Raw genomic sequence first — 15,927 nt, 5'->3', positions numbered from 1 at the left:
TGATGCATCTGGATTCGAATCGGAGCACCGTATGAAAAGAAATGAGAGAAATGATTATTAGACCGAGGCTTGAATTGGTTGTGCCGTGTTTGCGACTGGCAACCATCCGAGCTCTGGTATAGGTATGAAATGCTGTTTGGTACCAGCAAGGCATTCCGTAAAGAATCGGTGCATGTCAGATGCGACTGGTTCCGGAACGGTGATGCGTTGTGGGAGCGAAATGGTAGTAAGCTGCATGGCAGAGACATGGATCCATCCCCCGATGTCTGCGATTAGCTATGATCCGGACTTTGAAGCATGTATCAGAAATGAGGCCGAGCCCTGGGGTACGCCACAATGAATCGGTGCATTTCCATGCGACTGGATTCATGTGTGAACGTGATACGTGGAAATGAAATGATAACCATGACAGAAGGTACGAATTACTGATAAACGTAACTCTGGAGCATGTATAGAAATGAGGCCAGTCCTGGGGCACGTCGAGACGAATCGGTGCATTGCCATGCGACTGGATTCATGTCGGAACGTGATAGGTGGAAATGAAATGATAACCATGACAGAAGGTACGAATTACTGATAAACGTAACTCTGGAGCATGTATAGAAATGAGGCCAGTCCTGGGGCACGTCGAGACGAATCGGTGCATTGCCATGCGACTGGATTCATGTCGGAACGTGATAGGTGGAAATGAAATGATAACCATGACAGAGGTATGAATGACTGAAAACGTAACTCTGGAGCATGTATAGAAATGAGGCCAATCCTGGGGCACGCCGAGACGAATCGGTGCATTACCATGCGACTGGATTCATGTCGGAACGTGATAGGTGAAAATGAAATGATAACCATGACAGAGATATGAATGACTGAAAACGTAACTCTGGAGCATGTATAGAAATGAGGCCAATCCTGGGGCACGCCGGGACGAATCGGTGCATTACCATGCGACTGGATTCATGTCGGAACGTGATAGGTGAAAAATGAAATGATAACCATGACAGAGGTATGAATGACTGAAAACGTAACTCTGGAGCATGTATAGAAATGAGGCCAGTCCTGGGGCACGCCGAGACGAATCGGTGCATTACCATGCGACTGGATTCATGCCGGAACGTGATACGTGGGAATGAAATGATAACCATGACAGAGGTACTAATGACAGACCATAACGTAACTCTGGAGCATGTATAGAAATGAGGCCAAATAACTGGGGCACACCGGAACGAATCGGTGCATCTTTGATGCGACTGGATTCGAATCGGAGCGCGGTAGGTGACTGAAATGAGAAATGTTTTGAAATGATTTGAAATGTCAGAAATGAGTTCTAGAATGTTTCAGAAATGAGAAATGATTGGTATCGAACTGACTTGATCCAATAACTTGCAAATTGCGACTTGCTATGGCTGTTTACTGATGCATATTTTTAACACCGACATGCTAGAAATGAAGCGACGTCTGCGTCGCGGTGCTGTCGAAATGGTAACATATCGAAAGTACGAGCGATACACATTACAATAGTGAAGTGCGAGTAACGAAATTTGAAAGTACGGTTTAGTGACATGACATGAAACGAAAAATTCGATATACGTTGCAGTTTATGAAAAGCGAGTGAAACGAAATTTTTGAAATTACGGTTTAGTGACCTGATATGAAACGAAAAGTCCGACGGGACCTTACCTGCGACAGCCAAGCCAGCCGCGTGGTACAAACTACGAACGAAAAACGCAGACTTCGAAAGTTTTGAGAACGGTATCGAATCCGGAATTTTGCGAGGCAAGAACTTGCGGACGCTGGTATATCGAATAGTCGGCCTAGTGACGTATATCGCGCACAGGAAACCGACAAGCACCACAGGTGAGCGGGCTGCTTAAGTACCCCCCCGGGCTCCTCCCATAAATTCAGGCCACCATACTGGCCTTCCTACATATATGACGAGTGCAGTGTCATGACAGTCTTGACCTTTATAACTCGCAATATATATGTCAGTGCATAAACTTTATAACTATTTAACTTAGTGAAATATATCCAGCCCAATTCTATGAAATGGGTCTCGTCATGTGTTTGTCTTTCTCAGAGCAGAGACAATGGTTGGTCATTGGATAACCAGGCTTGTTCATCTGTTGTGTCCACAAGTCTACTTGTACACACATAGAGGTGTCTTCACGCCCCACATCCTTGTAAATATCGGTTAGTTTGTTTTTGGTCCAGGTGCGTGAGCATATCATAAACCCATTTCTCTTCCCATGAGTTCTGTAAGCAGGCTTGTTTACAGACCCCCAGCAGTTCCAGTTGAGAAAAACAGAAACTTCATCTCTGCTCATTAATGAATCTGTCTCATAGCCAAGATTGAAATCATGAAATATACCTATTTTCTTCATAAAAGTTCTGACAAGTGAGTGACAATTTGTTCACTCAGGACAGAAAAGTGGCTTCTCCCTAATGTGAGATCGTCGATGTTTGTAAAAATTTGATTTATCTGAAAAACATTTCCCACACACAGGACAGGAATATGGCTTCTCCCCCGTGTGAGATCTCTGATGTTTGGAAAGACTGGGCTTCTCTGCAAAACATTTCCCGCACTCAGGGCAGGAATACGGCTTTTCCCCTGTGTGAGATCTCTGATGTGTGTAAAGATAAGACTTTCGTGAAAAAGATTTTGCACACTCAAGACATGAATACGGCTTCTCCCCTGTGTGAGACCTTTGATGTGTAACAAGGTTTGATTTTTGTACAAAACATTTACCGCACTCAGAACAGGAAAGTGGCTTTTCCCCCGTGTGCAGTCGCTGATGTCTGTAAAGATCAGACTTTTGTGAAAAGCATTTACAGCACTCAGAACAGGAAAGTGGCTTCTCTCCCGAGTGCAATCTCTGGTGTGTGTGAAGATGGGAGATCTGTGAAAAACATTTTCCGCACTCAGAACAGGAATATGGCTTCTCCCCTGTGTGAGATCTCTGATGTGTATTAAGGCTGGACTTCTGTGAAAAACATTTCCCACACTCAGAACAAGAAAGTGGCTTCTGCCCCGTGTGTGATCTCTTGTGTACAGAAAGATGGGATATCTGTGAAAAACATTTCCCACACTCTGGACAGGAATATGGCTTCTCTCCAGTGTGAGATCTCTGATGTGTGCTAAGACCAGACTTCTGTGAAAAACATTTTCCACACTCAGGACAGGAATATGGCTTCTCTCCTGTGTGAGATCTTTTATGCCTATTCAGATGGGATTTAGAATGGAAACACTTCCCACACTCAGTACAGGAAAACTTCTTATCTGTTGGAAGGATGGCACCGTCCCTCACAGTCTGAGGTTCCTCAGGATAAGAGGAATATGATGGTCCATCTACACTGTGTGGTGCCGGATGGACATTTGAGGTAGCCGGGTTTTCTCCTGGACTATACTGTGTGATGTCCTCATCTTCTACTTTACAGTCTGGAGACAAAGTGAGACAATCCTCTGAGGTTTTCCTCATCTCCCGTCCATGTACTAAAATAGAAATAAAAAAGATTATTACTAGACATGAGCAGATTGGCTCCCCTAAACCAGGACTCCGCCCACATCAGGCAGCTTTGTCTCTGAGGATCTTACAATTCCACCCTCAAGGTAACTAGTAAATGGGTCCTCTGATCTCCTACCAGTTCATTTCTTTATTCATGGACCTTAGTCAGAGAGTGAGGAAACAACGAGAACTGTCTTTTATAGGAGTGACAGTGATGAGGGGATTATAGGACAAGTGTCCCCACCCCCTCTATCACTCATTGCCATCTTCCCAACACAAGAAGTCCTGCACTTCTTTATTTAGTCCATGATTTAGTCATAAATAACAGCGGGGCTGAGCTCCATCAGAGGTCAGAAAGTGAGGATGGGGGGAGAACAACCAAGATGAAGACTGGACTGATCCTGAAGACCACCATCATTGGGTTATTGACTCCTCCCTCATTATCACTTTCTGTTCCAAAGTTTGAGGATATTATCACATTATTATCAACATGTAAAAGTCTGTGCTCCAATAAAATCATTGAATATAAAATGTCCAGCTGGTAGAAAATGGGTGCAAAAGAAGTAAAGCCTATGTAATATACAACTTATTATATAGGATACAAAAGTTAGGACGATACAGTATAATAATGTACAACATAGAGTATATAGTGTAGGGATCAGGAGTATGTAATGTACAATATAAATTATAGAGTGTAAGGATCAGGACTCATACTATTGGTATTCAGTAATCAGTGGAAGCCTAAATGTTCACTGGAGACAAGTTGCAGAGGTCCCACACCGCTGCCTCCCATCTCCTGAGACTACACTTAGACCCCTTTCACACTGGGGCGGTTTGCAGGCAGTATTGCGCTAAAAATACCGCCTGCAAACCGCCCCTAGACAGCCTCCGCTGTTTGTTCAGTGTGAAAGCCCTCGGGCTTTCACACTGAAGCGGTGCGCTGACAGGACGGTGAAAAAAGTCCTGCAAACCGCTTCTTTGGAGCGGTGAAGGAGCGTTGTATTCACCGCTCCTTCACCGCTCCTGCCCATTGAAATCAATGGGACAGCGCGGCTATACCGCGGCTATAGCCGCGCTGTACGAATGATTTTAACCCTTTTTCGGCCACTAGCGGGGGTTAAAACCGCACCGCTAGCGGCCGAATACAGCTGCAAGAACGACGGTACAGCAGCGCTAAAAATAGCGCTGTTGTACCGCCGACGCCCCCACCGCCCCAGTGTGAAAGGGGCCTTAGTGACTTGGGTCTGAGACTATACAGACATATCCCTCCACCCGGCACAGTCAGCAGACAATACAGTAAGTAACCCTGGGAGAATTGTTCTGTCAGGGATCTTGCTAGACCCGGGCATGGGGTGGAAGACCAAAAGCACATACCCCAGGTTCCCAGGGTGAGTAATGCCTATGGTAAAAATTAACATTTTGTTTCCAGCTGAACCCCAGAATCTCCATAAATCCAGTCTACATACATAAATTGTGTGTGCAGCACAGAGATTATCAGAGAGAAATACAGGAATACAGGACGGGGAACACAGCTCAGGAAAGTGACCAGGGGATTACAGGCTGATATCACCCAGTCCTTGCCCTACTCTGGACCAATCAGTGAGCAGTATGGGTGGAGGAATGTATTTACTGTTAATGACCCACCTGTGCTGATCTCTGTAGGAGTGTCCTCCTCTATAAATGTCCCCGTTATTCCATCCTCCTCCATAGACTGCTGATCATCCTTCGCATACCTCTCCTCTTCTTCTTTACCCTCAACTTTTATATCCATCAGGTTTTCACCCTAAACCAAGAAAATAATAGAAGAGATCATCTGCAAAACATAAGTTTCAATACTGTGATATCACATTTAACCACCTGATTACCAGACAGTATCTTCCAGTCCAGGCCAGTTTTCAGCGCTCTCACATTTTCTGTACAGTGTAGCATGCCAAAGTGATTGTCATTCAATGACATTTTTAGAATTTTTGTTAAACAGATAGAGCTTCCTTTTTGTCATACTTAATCACCACTGTGTATGTGTATATATATATATATATATATATATATATATATATATATATATATATATATATATATATATATATATATATATATATACCGTATTTATCGGCCTATAACACGCACTTTTTTCCCTTTTTATATATATATATACCGTATTTATCGGCCTATAACACGCACTTTTTTCCCCTGAAAATTTCTGTGTCATCGGAGCGATCGCGGCAATTGCCGCGGTCGCCGCCGACATACACACCTGCGGGTAGATTCAAAAATGGCGCCGAGACTGCAGGGAGCCGAGATACACATACTCGAGTGTTCTCGGCTTTTTCCGGCACCGCCGTCACGCCCAGTCCCGCCCCTGGACCTGTGTTATGTCCATCATAGGGCGGGACTGGGCGTGACTGTGAGCGGCGCCGAAAAAAGCCGAGAACACTCGAGTATGTGTATCTCGGCTCCCTGCAGTCTCGGCGCCATTTTTTGAATCTACACCGAGTGCACAAAGCTGCACTGACATGGCTGGACTGGGGCAGACCTGCACTAACGAAGCTGCACTGGGGCAAGGCTGCACTGAGGCAAGGCTGCACTGGGGCAAAGCTGCACTGACAAGGCTGCACTGGGGCAAAGCTGCACTGACAAGGCTGCACTGACAAAGCTGCACTGACACTGAAAAGGCTGCAGATGGACAGATAAGGCTGCATTGATGGGCATTTTAATGTAAGTTTTTTTTTCCTTAAACTTCCCTCCTAAAAAATTTTTTTCCTTAAAATTCTCTCCTAAACTTGGGGTGCGTGTTATACGCCGGCGCGTGTTATACGCCGATAAATACGGTATATATATATATATACCGAAAAATGTGAAAAAAACTATTTTTTTTAGTTTTTGTTTTTTTGTTATAAAATTTTGTAAATAATCAAATATGTTTGGATGTAGGCCAACATTTATTCTGCTACATTTTTTGGTAAAAATAACCCAAATTAGTGCATATTATTTAGTCTATAGGAAAGTTAGAGAGTCCACAAACTATGGTGTATATATATATATATTTGAAAATTGATCAATCCTGATGTACTGACAGACTCATTTCTTGAAGCCCTAAAATACCAGTCCAATACAAATACCCCCCAAATGACCCCTTTGGAACATAGACAGACTAAAGGTATTTAGTAAGTGGCATGGCAAGTTTTTTTAAAGTTGTAATTTTCATCACAATTTTTTGGAAAATGAAGAAATTAAATATCATTTGTTTTTCTTTCACAAAGTTGTCATTTTAACAAGTTATTGCTCACACACAGCATTGGCATACTTGCAATTAAACCTCAAAACACATTACTATGCCTTTCAAATGTGGGGATACAACATGTGTGAGAATTTTACACAGCCTAGATGCATAAAATCCAAAATCCATGGAGCACCTTTAGGCGTTCCAGGGGAAATAATTATGCATAAATTATGCATCTAATTTCCTGACTACCTATCACAGTCCTGGAGCACCAAGACAATGGAAACACCCACAAAGTGACTCAATTTTGAAAAGCAAACAGTCCAATGTATTTTCTGAAAGGCATACTAAGTCTTTTGAAAATGTAATTTCTTACCACATGTTTTTGGAAAATGTAGGAAAGAAAATACATTTTTTTTTACACAAATTTGTCAATTAAAAAAATATTTCTAACAAACAGAATGGACATACTTAGAATTACACCCCAAAACACATTCTGCTACTCCTCCTGAGTATGGGGATACATGTGTGAGACTTTTTCACAGCCCGATCACATAGAGAGGCCCAAAATCTAAGGAACACCTGCAGGCTTTCCAGAGGCATGGTGAATCTTTTGAAGACTTCATTTGTTTGCCACAAGGTTTTAGAAAATGCAGAACGAAAATATAAATATATATATATATATTTTTTACACAAAGTTGTTAATTTAAAAAGATTTCTCACGCACAGCATGGGCATTCTTAGAAATACACACTAAAACACATTCTGCTACTCCTCCTGAGTATGGTGATACCACATGTGTGAGACTTTTATACAGCTTAACCACAGAGAGGGACCCGACATCCAAGAAGCACCTTAACCACTTTCTGTCGGGGCCAATTCTGACACTTCTTTTCTTGCTAGAAAATGACTTAAGACCCCCAAACATTATATATTTTTTAAGTAGAGGCCCTAGAGAATAAAATGGTTGGTTTTTAAATTTTTCATGTCAGACGGTATTTTCGCAGCAGTTTTTCAAACACATTTTTTTTTTTTTTTTAGAAAAAATACACTTTAATGAATTTTAATGCACAAAAAAAACACAATCTAATATCCATGTTTTGGTAAAATATAAAAGATGAAGTAAACAGATACCTAACAGGTCTCACTTTAAAATTGCGCACACTCTTGAAACAACGCCAAACTATGCTGCTTAAAAATCTACATTGGTGACACTTTAAAAGCCTTTACAGGTTACCAGTTTAGTTACACAGGAGGTCTGGTGCTAGAATTATTTCTCACTCTGACATTCGTGACGATACCTCACGCGTGGTGCAATTGCTGATTACGTATGCATGAGGGACCAACACATGCTTTTGATTGACATTGTGCGTGAGCACGGTGGGGCAGGGGCACTTTAAAACCTTTTTCTTTATTTTATTATTTTTTTTATTAGATTTTTTTTTATTGTTACACTGGCTCTCTAATTTTTTTTTTATCACGTTTATTGCTATCACGAAAAATGTAAACATAGCTTGTGATAACAATAAGCAGTGACAGGTCCTCTTTACCGGTCTGTTAGACCCTAGATGTCTCCTCTGCGCTTGAAAGCATTGGAACAAACTTGGATTGATTCGATCCAATGCTTTCAAAGGTAAAAATAGATTGTAAACAAAGACCTGAAACCGAAAGTGACAAGATTCTCAGCGCTTCCGGTTTCTGATGTCACACAGTGAGAGGAACAACATCTAGTCCTCCCACTGTGTCTCAGGAATGGGACGCTGCCAGTCGTATCCTGACCAGGCTCCTCGATTTCATTGGAGAGCTCAGTAAAGGTGATGGCGGGAGGGGGGTGGACCCCTTCCGCTGCCTGTAAAAGTAATCCATCAGCTCTTTAGCCACAGAACACAGAATCGTTGGCTGTAAAGAATGATATCTTGGTCATTGCTGCAGTTGCAGAGAGGACCAAGATATCACCCTTCCCGTCCAAGGACATTCGGGTGCGTTCTATGTAATGGGAAGTGGATAAGGGGGCAGAAATTAGGTATTTCATTTCCTGACTATCTGTAACATTTTTGGAGGAACTGGAGAATCAGGACAATGGGGACATTGGCTCTAATTACACTGGTACTGGCATGGCGGTGAGCAGTACACTGGCATGGCAATGATCAGGACACTGCTATGAGGTATGGTGGTGATCAGAATGCTGGTATGGGGTATGGTATTGATTAGGATGCTGTTGTGGGGAATGGTGGTTATCAGGACACTGGTATGGGGTATGACGGTGATCAGGGTGCTGGTATGGGGTATGGTAGTGATCAGGATGCTGGTATGGGGAATGGTAGTGATCAGGATGCTGGTATGGGGAATGGTGGTTATCAGGATGCTGGTATGGGGAATGGTAGTGATCAGGATGCTGGTATGGGGAATGGTAGTGATCAGGATGCTGGTATGGGGAATGGTAGTGATCAGGATGCTGGTATGGGGAATGGTAGTGATCAGGATGCTGGTATGGGGAATGGTGGTGATCAGGATGCTGGTATGGGGAATGGTGGTGATCAGGATGCTGGTATGGGGAATGGTGGTGATCAGGATGCTGGTATGGGGAATGGTAGTGATCAGGATGCTGGTATGGGGAATGGTAGTGATCAGGATGCTGGTATGGGGAATGGTAGTGATCAGGATGCTGGTATGGGGAATGGTGGTTATCAGAGTGCTGGTATGGGGTATGTCGGTGATCAGGACTCTGGTATGGTGTATGGCAGGGATCAGGATGTTGGCATGGGGTATGGTGGTTACGCCTGGTATGGTATTAGGTGTGTAGCTGTGAGCACTGGGACAGGTGTGACGGGCTGGCTGCACTGTTTATTATTACTACACTGGGGGTAGTGATCAGGGACACTGGGGCAGGCTGGTGATGCAGTCTGTGAGTGTATACAGTATGCAGTGTGACAAGCAGTTTTACTCACAGGCTGCAGCAACAGTTCTCTTTGCTCTCACAGTGAGAACAGTGAGTTTACTATGTGATTGTTGTGATTGGACACAGCAGTCACATGGTACCAAACCAATATGTTTTCCTGGACACAGCAGTAATGGGATCTTCTGTGTCTGGGTGACACATGGATCACCGGGCTCCTGTATGCGCTCTAACCTCCTGTCCAGCTGTTTATAGGCTGTGGGCGGAGGGGAAGCGGTTAAAAAAAATCACCGTAACACCTCCATGAGTCTGTGTTTTAGATGCTCCTTTCCACCAACCTTGTAACAGTGAGGGATGGTGTGATCTTCCTGTGTGGAGTCCCGGGAATACAGAGGACGGGGACATCTCTCTGGTGGGTTTTTGTAGCTGGATGACTCCACCATGGTGTCCTGGTACAGATCTTTGTGTTCTTTTAGAAACTCTGACTTCTCCATCACCCCATCCTCATCATCCTCCTCTTTTATCTCTTCTTTAACTTCAACTTTAGAATCTCTCAGGTTTCCACTCTGAATATAGAATAAAAATGACATCAATTGTAACAATACAGATAATGTACAGATCCTAATGATACTATCAGTGATTGTTCCTCATCTACCTGATGATGGTGAGGGATGGTGTGATCTTCATGTGTGGAATCCCGGGAATACAGAGGACGGGGACATCTCTCTGGTGGGTTCCCATTACTGGATCCATCTGTAGGAAACACACACTGACTGAATACATTGTTTCTATGTGTTTATCAGATGATGGGGGATCTAGGTGGACCCTCCGTACTGCTCTCTCCTTTACAATAAAGTCTCCTCTTACCCGGTGATGTGAGGGGCGGCTGATTGTCCATCATGATGTCCTTGTAGAGATCCTTGTGTCCTTCTAAATACTCCCACTCCTCCATGGAGAAATAGACAGTGACATCCTGACACCTTATAGGAACCTGACACACACAATGATACAGTCACCATCCAGACACATCCCTTGTCTGTTACTGGATAATGTCCCAGAATTCCCAGCACCGCTCACCTCTCCTGTCAGCAGCTCCATCATCTTCTTGGTGACTTCTAGAATCTTCTGCATGTTGTGTCTCTCAGGTTTTAGGGAGTCACATGGAGGCACTGTGATGGTCATATGATCACCTGACTTCACAAGAGGAAATCTCTGTATTGAGGAACCAATAGAAATATAATGTTAGAATCCCAGAATCCTCCTCACCTCTCCGGTCAGGTCTGTGTTTTATTAATAAAGATAAGAGTGATGTCATGTGACCTTACAGAATCCTCCTCACCTCTCCGGTCAGCAGGTAGATGATCTCCAGGGTGAGGTTTAGTATCTTCTCAGTCATGTGACTCCGGTCCTCCTCCATCCTCATTGGTGCCGTCATTTGATCTATACAGGTCTCCTTGTAGACGGATAACTTTGGGAAATGAAAGTAAGAATTATTTGGATGGTCACACAATAATAGGATGTGGATGTGAGGGGGGGGTAATAGGAGGGTTGCTGTACATTTAAGAACTGAGTGATGTCACTGTCACTCTCTGTAGTAAGAGAAGGGATTGGATTGTATAGCAGGAGGATGCCGATGGTGGAGTAGAGAGCTGTGGGGGGAGGAGTCTGTTCTCTTCCCTCCAATAGCAGCCCAGTGTGGGTAGGCTAGGGGCAGCAGGGGAGGGATTTGTTCTCTTGATCTTGGTCTATTTTGTGTCCTGCAACATAATTCTTGACCAGTGAGATGGTGAGGTGAAGCCTCCTTCACTTGCTGGCAGGAGTTCTTTAAAAAGGTCAGAAAAGTAAGTGCAGGTGGGGTGGAAGGACCATCAGAGACCAAGAACCCCTATGAGCCCTAAAGCCCCCTCTTACCTCAGAAGCTTGCAGCCTGACTACCCTCTCAGGGCCACCACAGCCCTTTAGCCCCACTAACCTCTCAGAGTTGTTCAGCCTTAATACTTCCTAAGAGGGTCCCGAAGTCCTTCAGCTACACTTCCTCCTCAGGGGTCCCAGAGTCCTTCAGATACAGTACACCCTCAGAGGCTCCCAGAGTCCATTACTCCCATTACCTCCTCAGAGACCCCTCAGCTCCTCTACTTTCCTCAGAACTAGGGCTGCGGAAATTAACGATTAATTCCTCGATTAATCGTAAATTTTTTTTGATCGCTCAAAATTCTTTTGATCGGTACTCACCTCTCCGCCGGCTTCCGGGTCTTCAGGGAGTTCCGTCGGAGATGCGGTGGTGTCACGGACATCAACGTCACCGGACTCCTCTCCTCTCGTTAGGATCTGTCTTCCTCAATTTATGATTTCAAGGACATCGACGTCACCGGACTCCTCCCCCCTTCCCCAAGTGCCTCCATCTACTAACGAAGGGAAGGGGGGAGGAGTCCGGTGACATTGATGTCCGTGAAATCATAAATTGAGGAAGACAGTTTCTAAAGATTTGATTGATCTCACTGGTCAAAGTATTCAGATAAACATCTATGTAAATCCTGCACTTGGCTATGAAAATCAACATATCTGAGGGCTCTCCTGGCTGTGAATCAGTTTGACGATGAACTGACATTGATTGGTTATCCAGCAATCAAGAAACATTTATGATGAGGGCACTTTTTTCCAAAGAGCTGACACTTTGCTGTCTCAGCAGGTGATGGTTGTCTCTGGCTCTCCATCGGTCTCTCTTATGCACAACGGTGCTATTTAAATAGACTGAGGAAGTTCTGAGGAAGTTCTGATGGAACGTAACACGTACGGGGGAGGAGCTAGGCATGACGTCAGCTAAAAGTAGTTGGATCTGTATGTGCGTTATAATTAATCGAAATTAGTCGAATAATCTATTTTTAAAAAACGAATAATCGAACACGAAAGTTTTAATCAGTAACAGCCCTTCTCAGAACCCTCAGTATTTTCCTCCCTCTGACACCAATGATGGAACATATTCTTCATGGCAGGCTGGGGAATGTTTTCTTCCTCCTGACCAGCAATGTAAGGGGCTCTATGCTCCATACTCCTGACCCCTGCACTCCATCATTGTGTTGGCTGCATATTGTAATGATTGCCCATTTGCTGCCTGTGTAGTGTAATAATTGCCCTTTGTAGGCCATGTATGGTCAGGATGGTCATTGTCTTGTCTATTTATTGTCAGTGCTATTTGTTTAGAGGAACATATTATTAGAATTTATCTCCAAATGGAAGAGAATGTTCCGGCCCCATAAATGGGGAAATGTTCTGACCCTGAAGGGGTTCATCTACAAATAATAAATGTTGGGGCAGTGCTTGCACTATGGACAAAAATATCTGAACCCACAACACGATAGTTCCAAAAAAAATTCTGATAACAAAGTCTCAGACAACTCCTGGGGTAACCTGGGGACACTTACTCAGAAATAACCCCGGCTGTAGATGACTAGGTGTGCTGGGCTCTGTAGTCCTGCATAGTTTGTGGTGCCTATGAAGCAAGAAATGCCTCTATAGTAGTAAATGGGGAATATCAACATAAAGAGAAGAACTAATCCACCGTCAGGGTGCAGATTAGTTACAGGTACAGAAATCTTCCCTAATCCCAACCTTTAATTATCATTTCATTCCCCCCACATACAATGTCTGGAACCGACATTTACTGACATCAATAACTCCCCTCGTGGTACAGACCATAAATTCCCTCATTGTAATATACGGGGTTATTCTACATTTCCACACTATATATGTGTGTATCATCATCTGCTGGAGATAAAAGACATCACAGTGACTATGGAGGAAGAGGACGGACATGACGGGGGGTTACTGGGTGTAAATAGAAAATAAGATCTTATTACCTCCTCTGCTGCCACTTCCAGCAACGTCTTCTCGTTACTTCCTCCCGACTCACCTCTCACCCGGAACTTCCTGTCTGTGCCTGACATCACTTCCTGTCTTCCATAGAGACTTCCTGCCTGGTTAGAAGTGATATCACCACCTTGTGGAGCTCAGAGGAACTGCAGCCTGAAGAAACGTCTCGTAGTGTGAACACGGCCTTGTGCTGTGTGTGTATGTACTGTATATCCTTATAGATGGGGGTCATCTCCACTCCCACCAAGGGGGATAGAAATATATTACTGCCTAGTCCAGTCTTTCTCAGCTAGGGATCCTCCAAATGTTTCTAGGGGTTTATTGAGCAATGAACAATTTCTGTATTTTACAAAGAGAATGAGGAGAGGGCACAGTGAGGATGAGGAGGGGGCACCGTGATGATGAGGAGGTTGCACAGTGAGGAGGGGACACAGTGATAATTAGGAAAGGGCACAGTGATGATGAGGAGGGGACACAGTGATGATCGGGGGGGGACACAGTGATGATAAGGAGAGGGCACAGTGATGATGAGGAAGGGAACACAGTAATGATGAGGAGGGGGCACAGAAGATGAGGAGGGGACACAGTGATGATGATGAGGGGGCACAGTGATAATGAGGCGGGGGCACAGTGAGAAGGGGACACAGTGATGACGAGGAGGGGGCACAGTGATGATGAGGAGGGGCACAGTAATGATGGGGAGGGGCATAGTGCTGAGGAGGGGGGCACAGTGATGATGATGATGAGGAGGAGGCACAGTGAGGAGGAGACACAGTGATAATGATGAGGGGCACAGTAAGAAGGGGACACAGTGATGATGAGGAGGGGGCACAGTGAGAAGGGGGCACTGTGATGAGGAGGAGGGGGCACAGTGAGAAAGGGACACAGTGATGATGAGGAGGAGGCACAGTGAGGAGGGAATACCCTGATGGTGAGGAGGGGACACAGTGATGATTAGCAGGGGGCACAGTAAGGAGGGAACACAGTGATGATGAGGAGGGGCACAGTAAGGAGGGAACACAGTGATGATGAGGAGGGGGCACAGTGAGGAGGGGACACAGTGATGATGAGGAGGGGGCACAGTGAGAAGGGGACACAGTGATGGTGAGGAGGGGCACAGTGAGGAGGGGACACAGTGATGGTGAGGAGGGGCACAGTGATAATGAGGAAGGGGACACAGTAATGATAAGGAGGGAGCACAGAAGATGAGGAGGGGGCACAGTGAGAAGGGGACACAGTTATGATGAGGCAGGGGACATAGTGATGATGAGGAGGGGGCACAGTGATAATGAGGAAGGGGGCACAGTAATGATAAGGAGGGAGCACAGAAGATGAGGAGGGGGCACAGTGAGAAGGGGACACAGTTATGATGAGGCAGGGGACATAGTGATGATGAGGAGGGGGCACAGTGATAATGAGGAAGGGGGCACAGTAATGATAAGAAGGGGGCACAGAAAGTGAGGAGAGGACACAGTGATGATCGGGGGGGGGGGGGGGGGCAGTGATGATGAGGAAGGGGACACAGTAATTATGAGGAGGGGCACAGAAGATGAGGAGTGGACACAGTGATGATGAGGAGGGGACACAGTGGTGTTGAGGAGAGGGCACAGTAATGATAAGGATGGGGCACAGAAGATGAGGAGGGGACACAGTAATGATGAGGAGGGGACACAGTGAGGTGGCAGCACAGTGATGATGAGGAGGGGGCACAGTGAGGATGAGGAGGGGGCACAGTGAGGAGGGGACACAGTGATGATGAGGAGGGGCACAGTAATAATTAGGAGGGGCACAGTAATGATAAGGATGGGGCACAGAAGATGAGGAGGGGACACAGTAATGATGAGGAGGGGACACAGTGAGGTGGCAGCACAGTGATGATGAGGAGGGGGCACAGTGAGGATGAGGAGGGGGCACAGTGAGGAGGGGACACAGTGATGATGAGGAGGGGACACAGTGATGATGAGGAGGGGCACAGTAATAATTAGGAGGGGCACAGTAATGATTAGGATGGGCACAGTAATAATGAGGAGGGGACACAGTGAGGAGGGGACACTGTGATGATGAGGAGGGGCACAGTGTGGATGAGGAGGGGGTACAGTGAGGATGAGGAGGGGACACAGAGAAGATGAGGAGGGGGCACATTGATAAGAATGAGGAGCAGTGATGATGAGGGGCGTTATTTATTTAATGACCTGCATATGCAATGCATTTTAAGTAGTTTGGTAGTTAATCCAGGGGTCCAATAGTTTGTCAAACAAAGCTACCTTATCGTTTAGAATTGCCGAGAGGCGTTCATTCACCATTATCCATGACTGTTTAAATTTTAGCAGGTGAAAAGGGATCATAGGGGACTTCCAAAATTTGGCAATAGATATTCTTGCTGCTACAAATATGAAGGCAATGAGTCTTTTCATATGTTTTGATGTATCTTCCACTGGGCG

The 15,927-nt window shown here is 45.0% G+C and overlaps 1 protein-coding gene across 1 annotated transcript; it reads right to left on the bottom strand.

The window, feature by feature from the left end:
- Nucleotides 1-855: 855 nt before the first annotated feature.
- LOC141121661 (uncharacterized) lies at nt 856-13,549 on the bottom strand. The gene is made up of 8 exons (XM_073611342.1): nt 13,474-13,549; nt 10,956-11,084; nt 10,694-10,828; nt 10,484-10,607; nt 10,272-10,369; nt 9,955-10,182; nt 5,145-5,283; nt 856-3,487 (listed from the first exon to the last, which is right to left on the bottom strand). Exons 2-8 carry the CDS (start codon nt 11,049-11,051, stop codon nt 2,409-2,411), a joined length of 1,899 nt encoding a protein of 632 aa, XP_073467443.1. The 5' UTR covers nt 11,052-11,084; nt 13,474-13,549; the 3' UTR covers nt 856-2,408.
- Between the last annotated feature and the right edge of the window lie 2,378 nt (nt 13,550-15,927).

Source organism: Aquarana catesbeiana, unplaced genomic scaffold (assembly GCF_042186555.1).
Source record: "Aquarana catesbeiana isolate 2022-GZ unplaced genomic scaffold, ASM4218655v1 unanchor228, whole genome shotgun sequence".
NCBI classification, from domain to species: domain Eukaryota; kingdom Metazoa; phylum Chordata; class Amphibia; order Anura; family Ranidae; genus Aquarana; species Aquarana catesbeiana.
This window is presented reverse-complemented; position numbering and strand designations above follow the sequence as displayed.

Bases quoted from the DNA above. Each gene is read 5' to 3' on its own strand.
- LOC141121661 (XM_073611342.1), bottom strand. From the start codon at position 11,051: ATGACGGCACCAATGAGGATGGAGGAGGACCGGAGTCACATGACTGAG. The intron at 10,370-10,483 runs GTAAGAGGAGAC...TGTTTCCTACAG, and splicing joins GCCGCCCCTCACATCACCGG to ATGGATCCAGTAATGGGAAC. The intron at 5,284-9,954 runs GTTGGTGGAAAG...TTCTTGGTTTAG, and splicing joins CCATCCCTCACTGTTACAAG to GGTGAAAACCTGATGGATAT.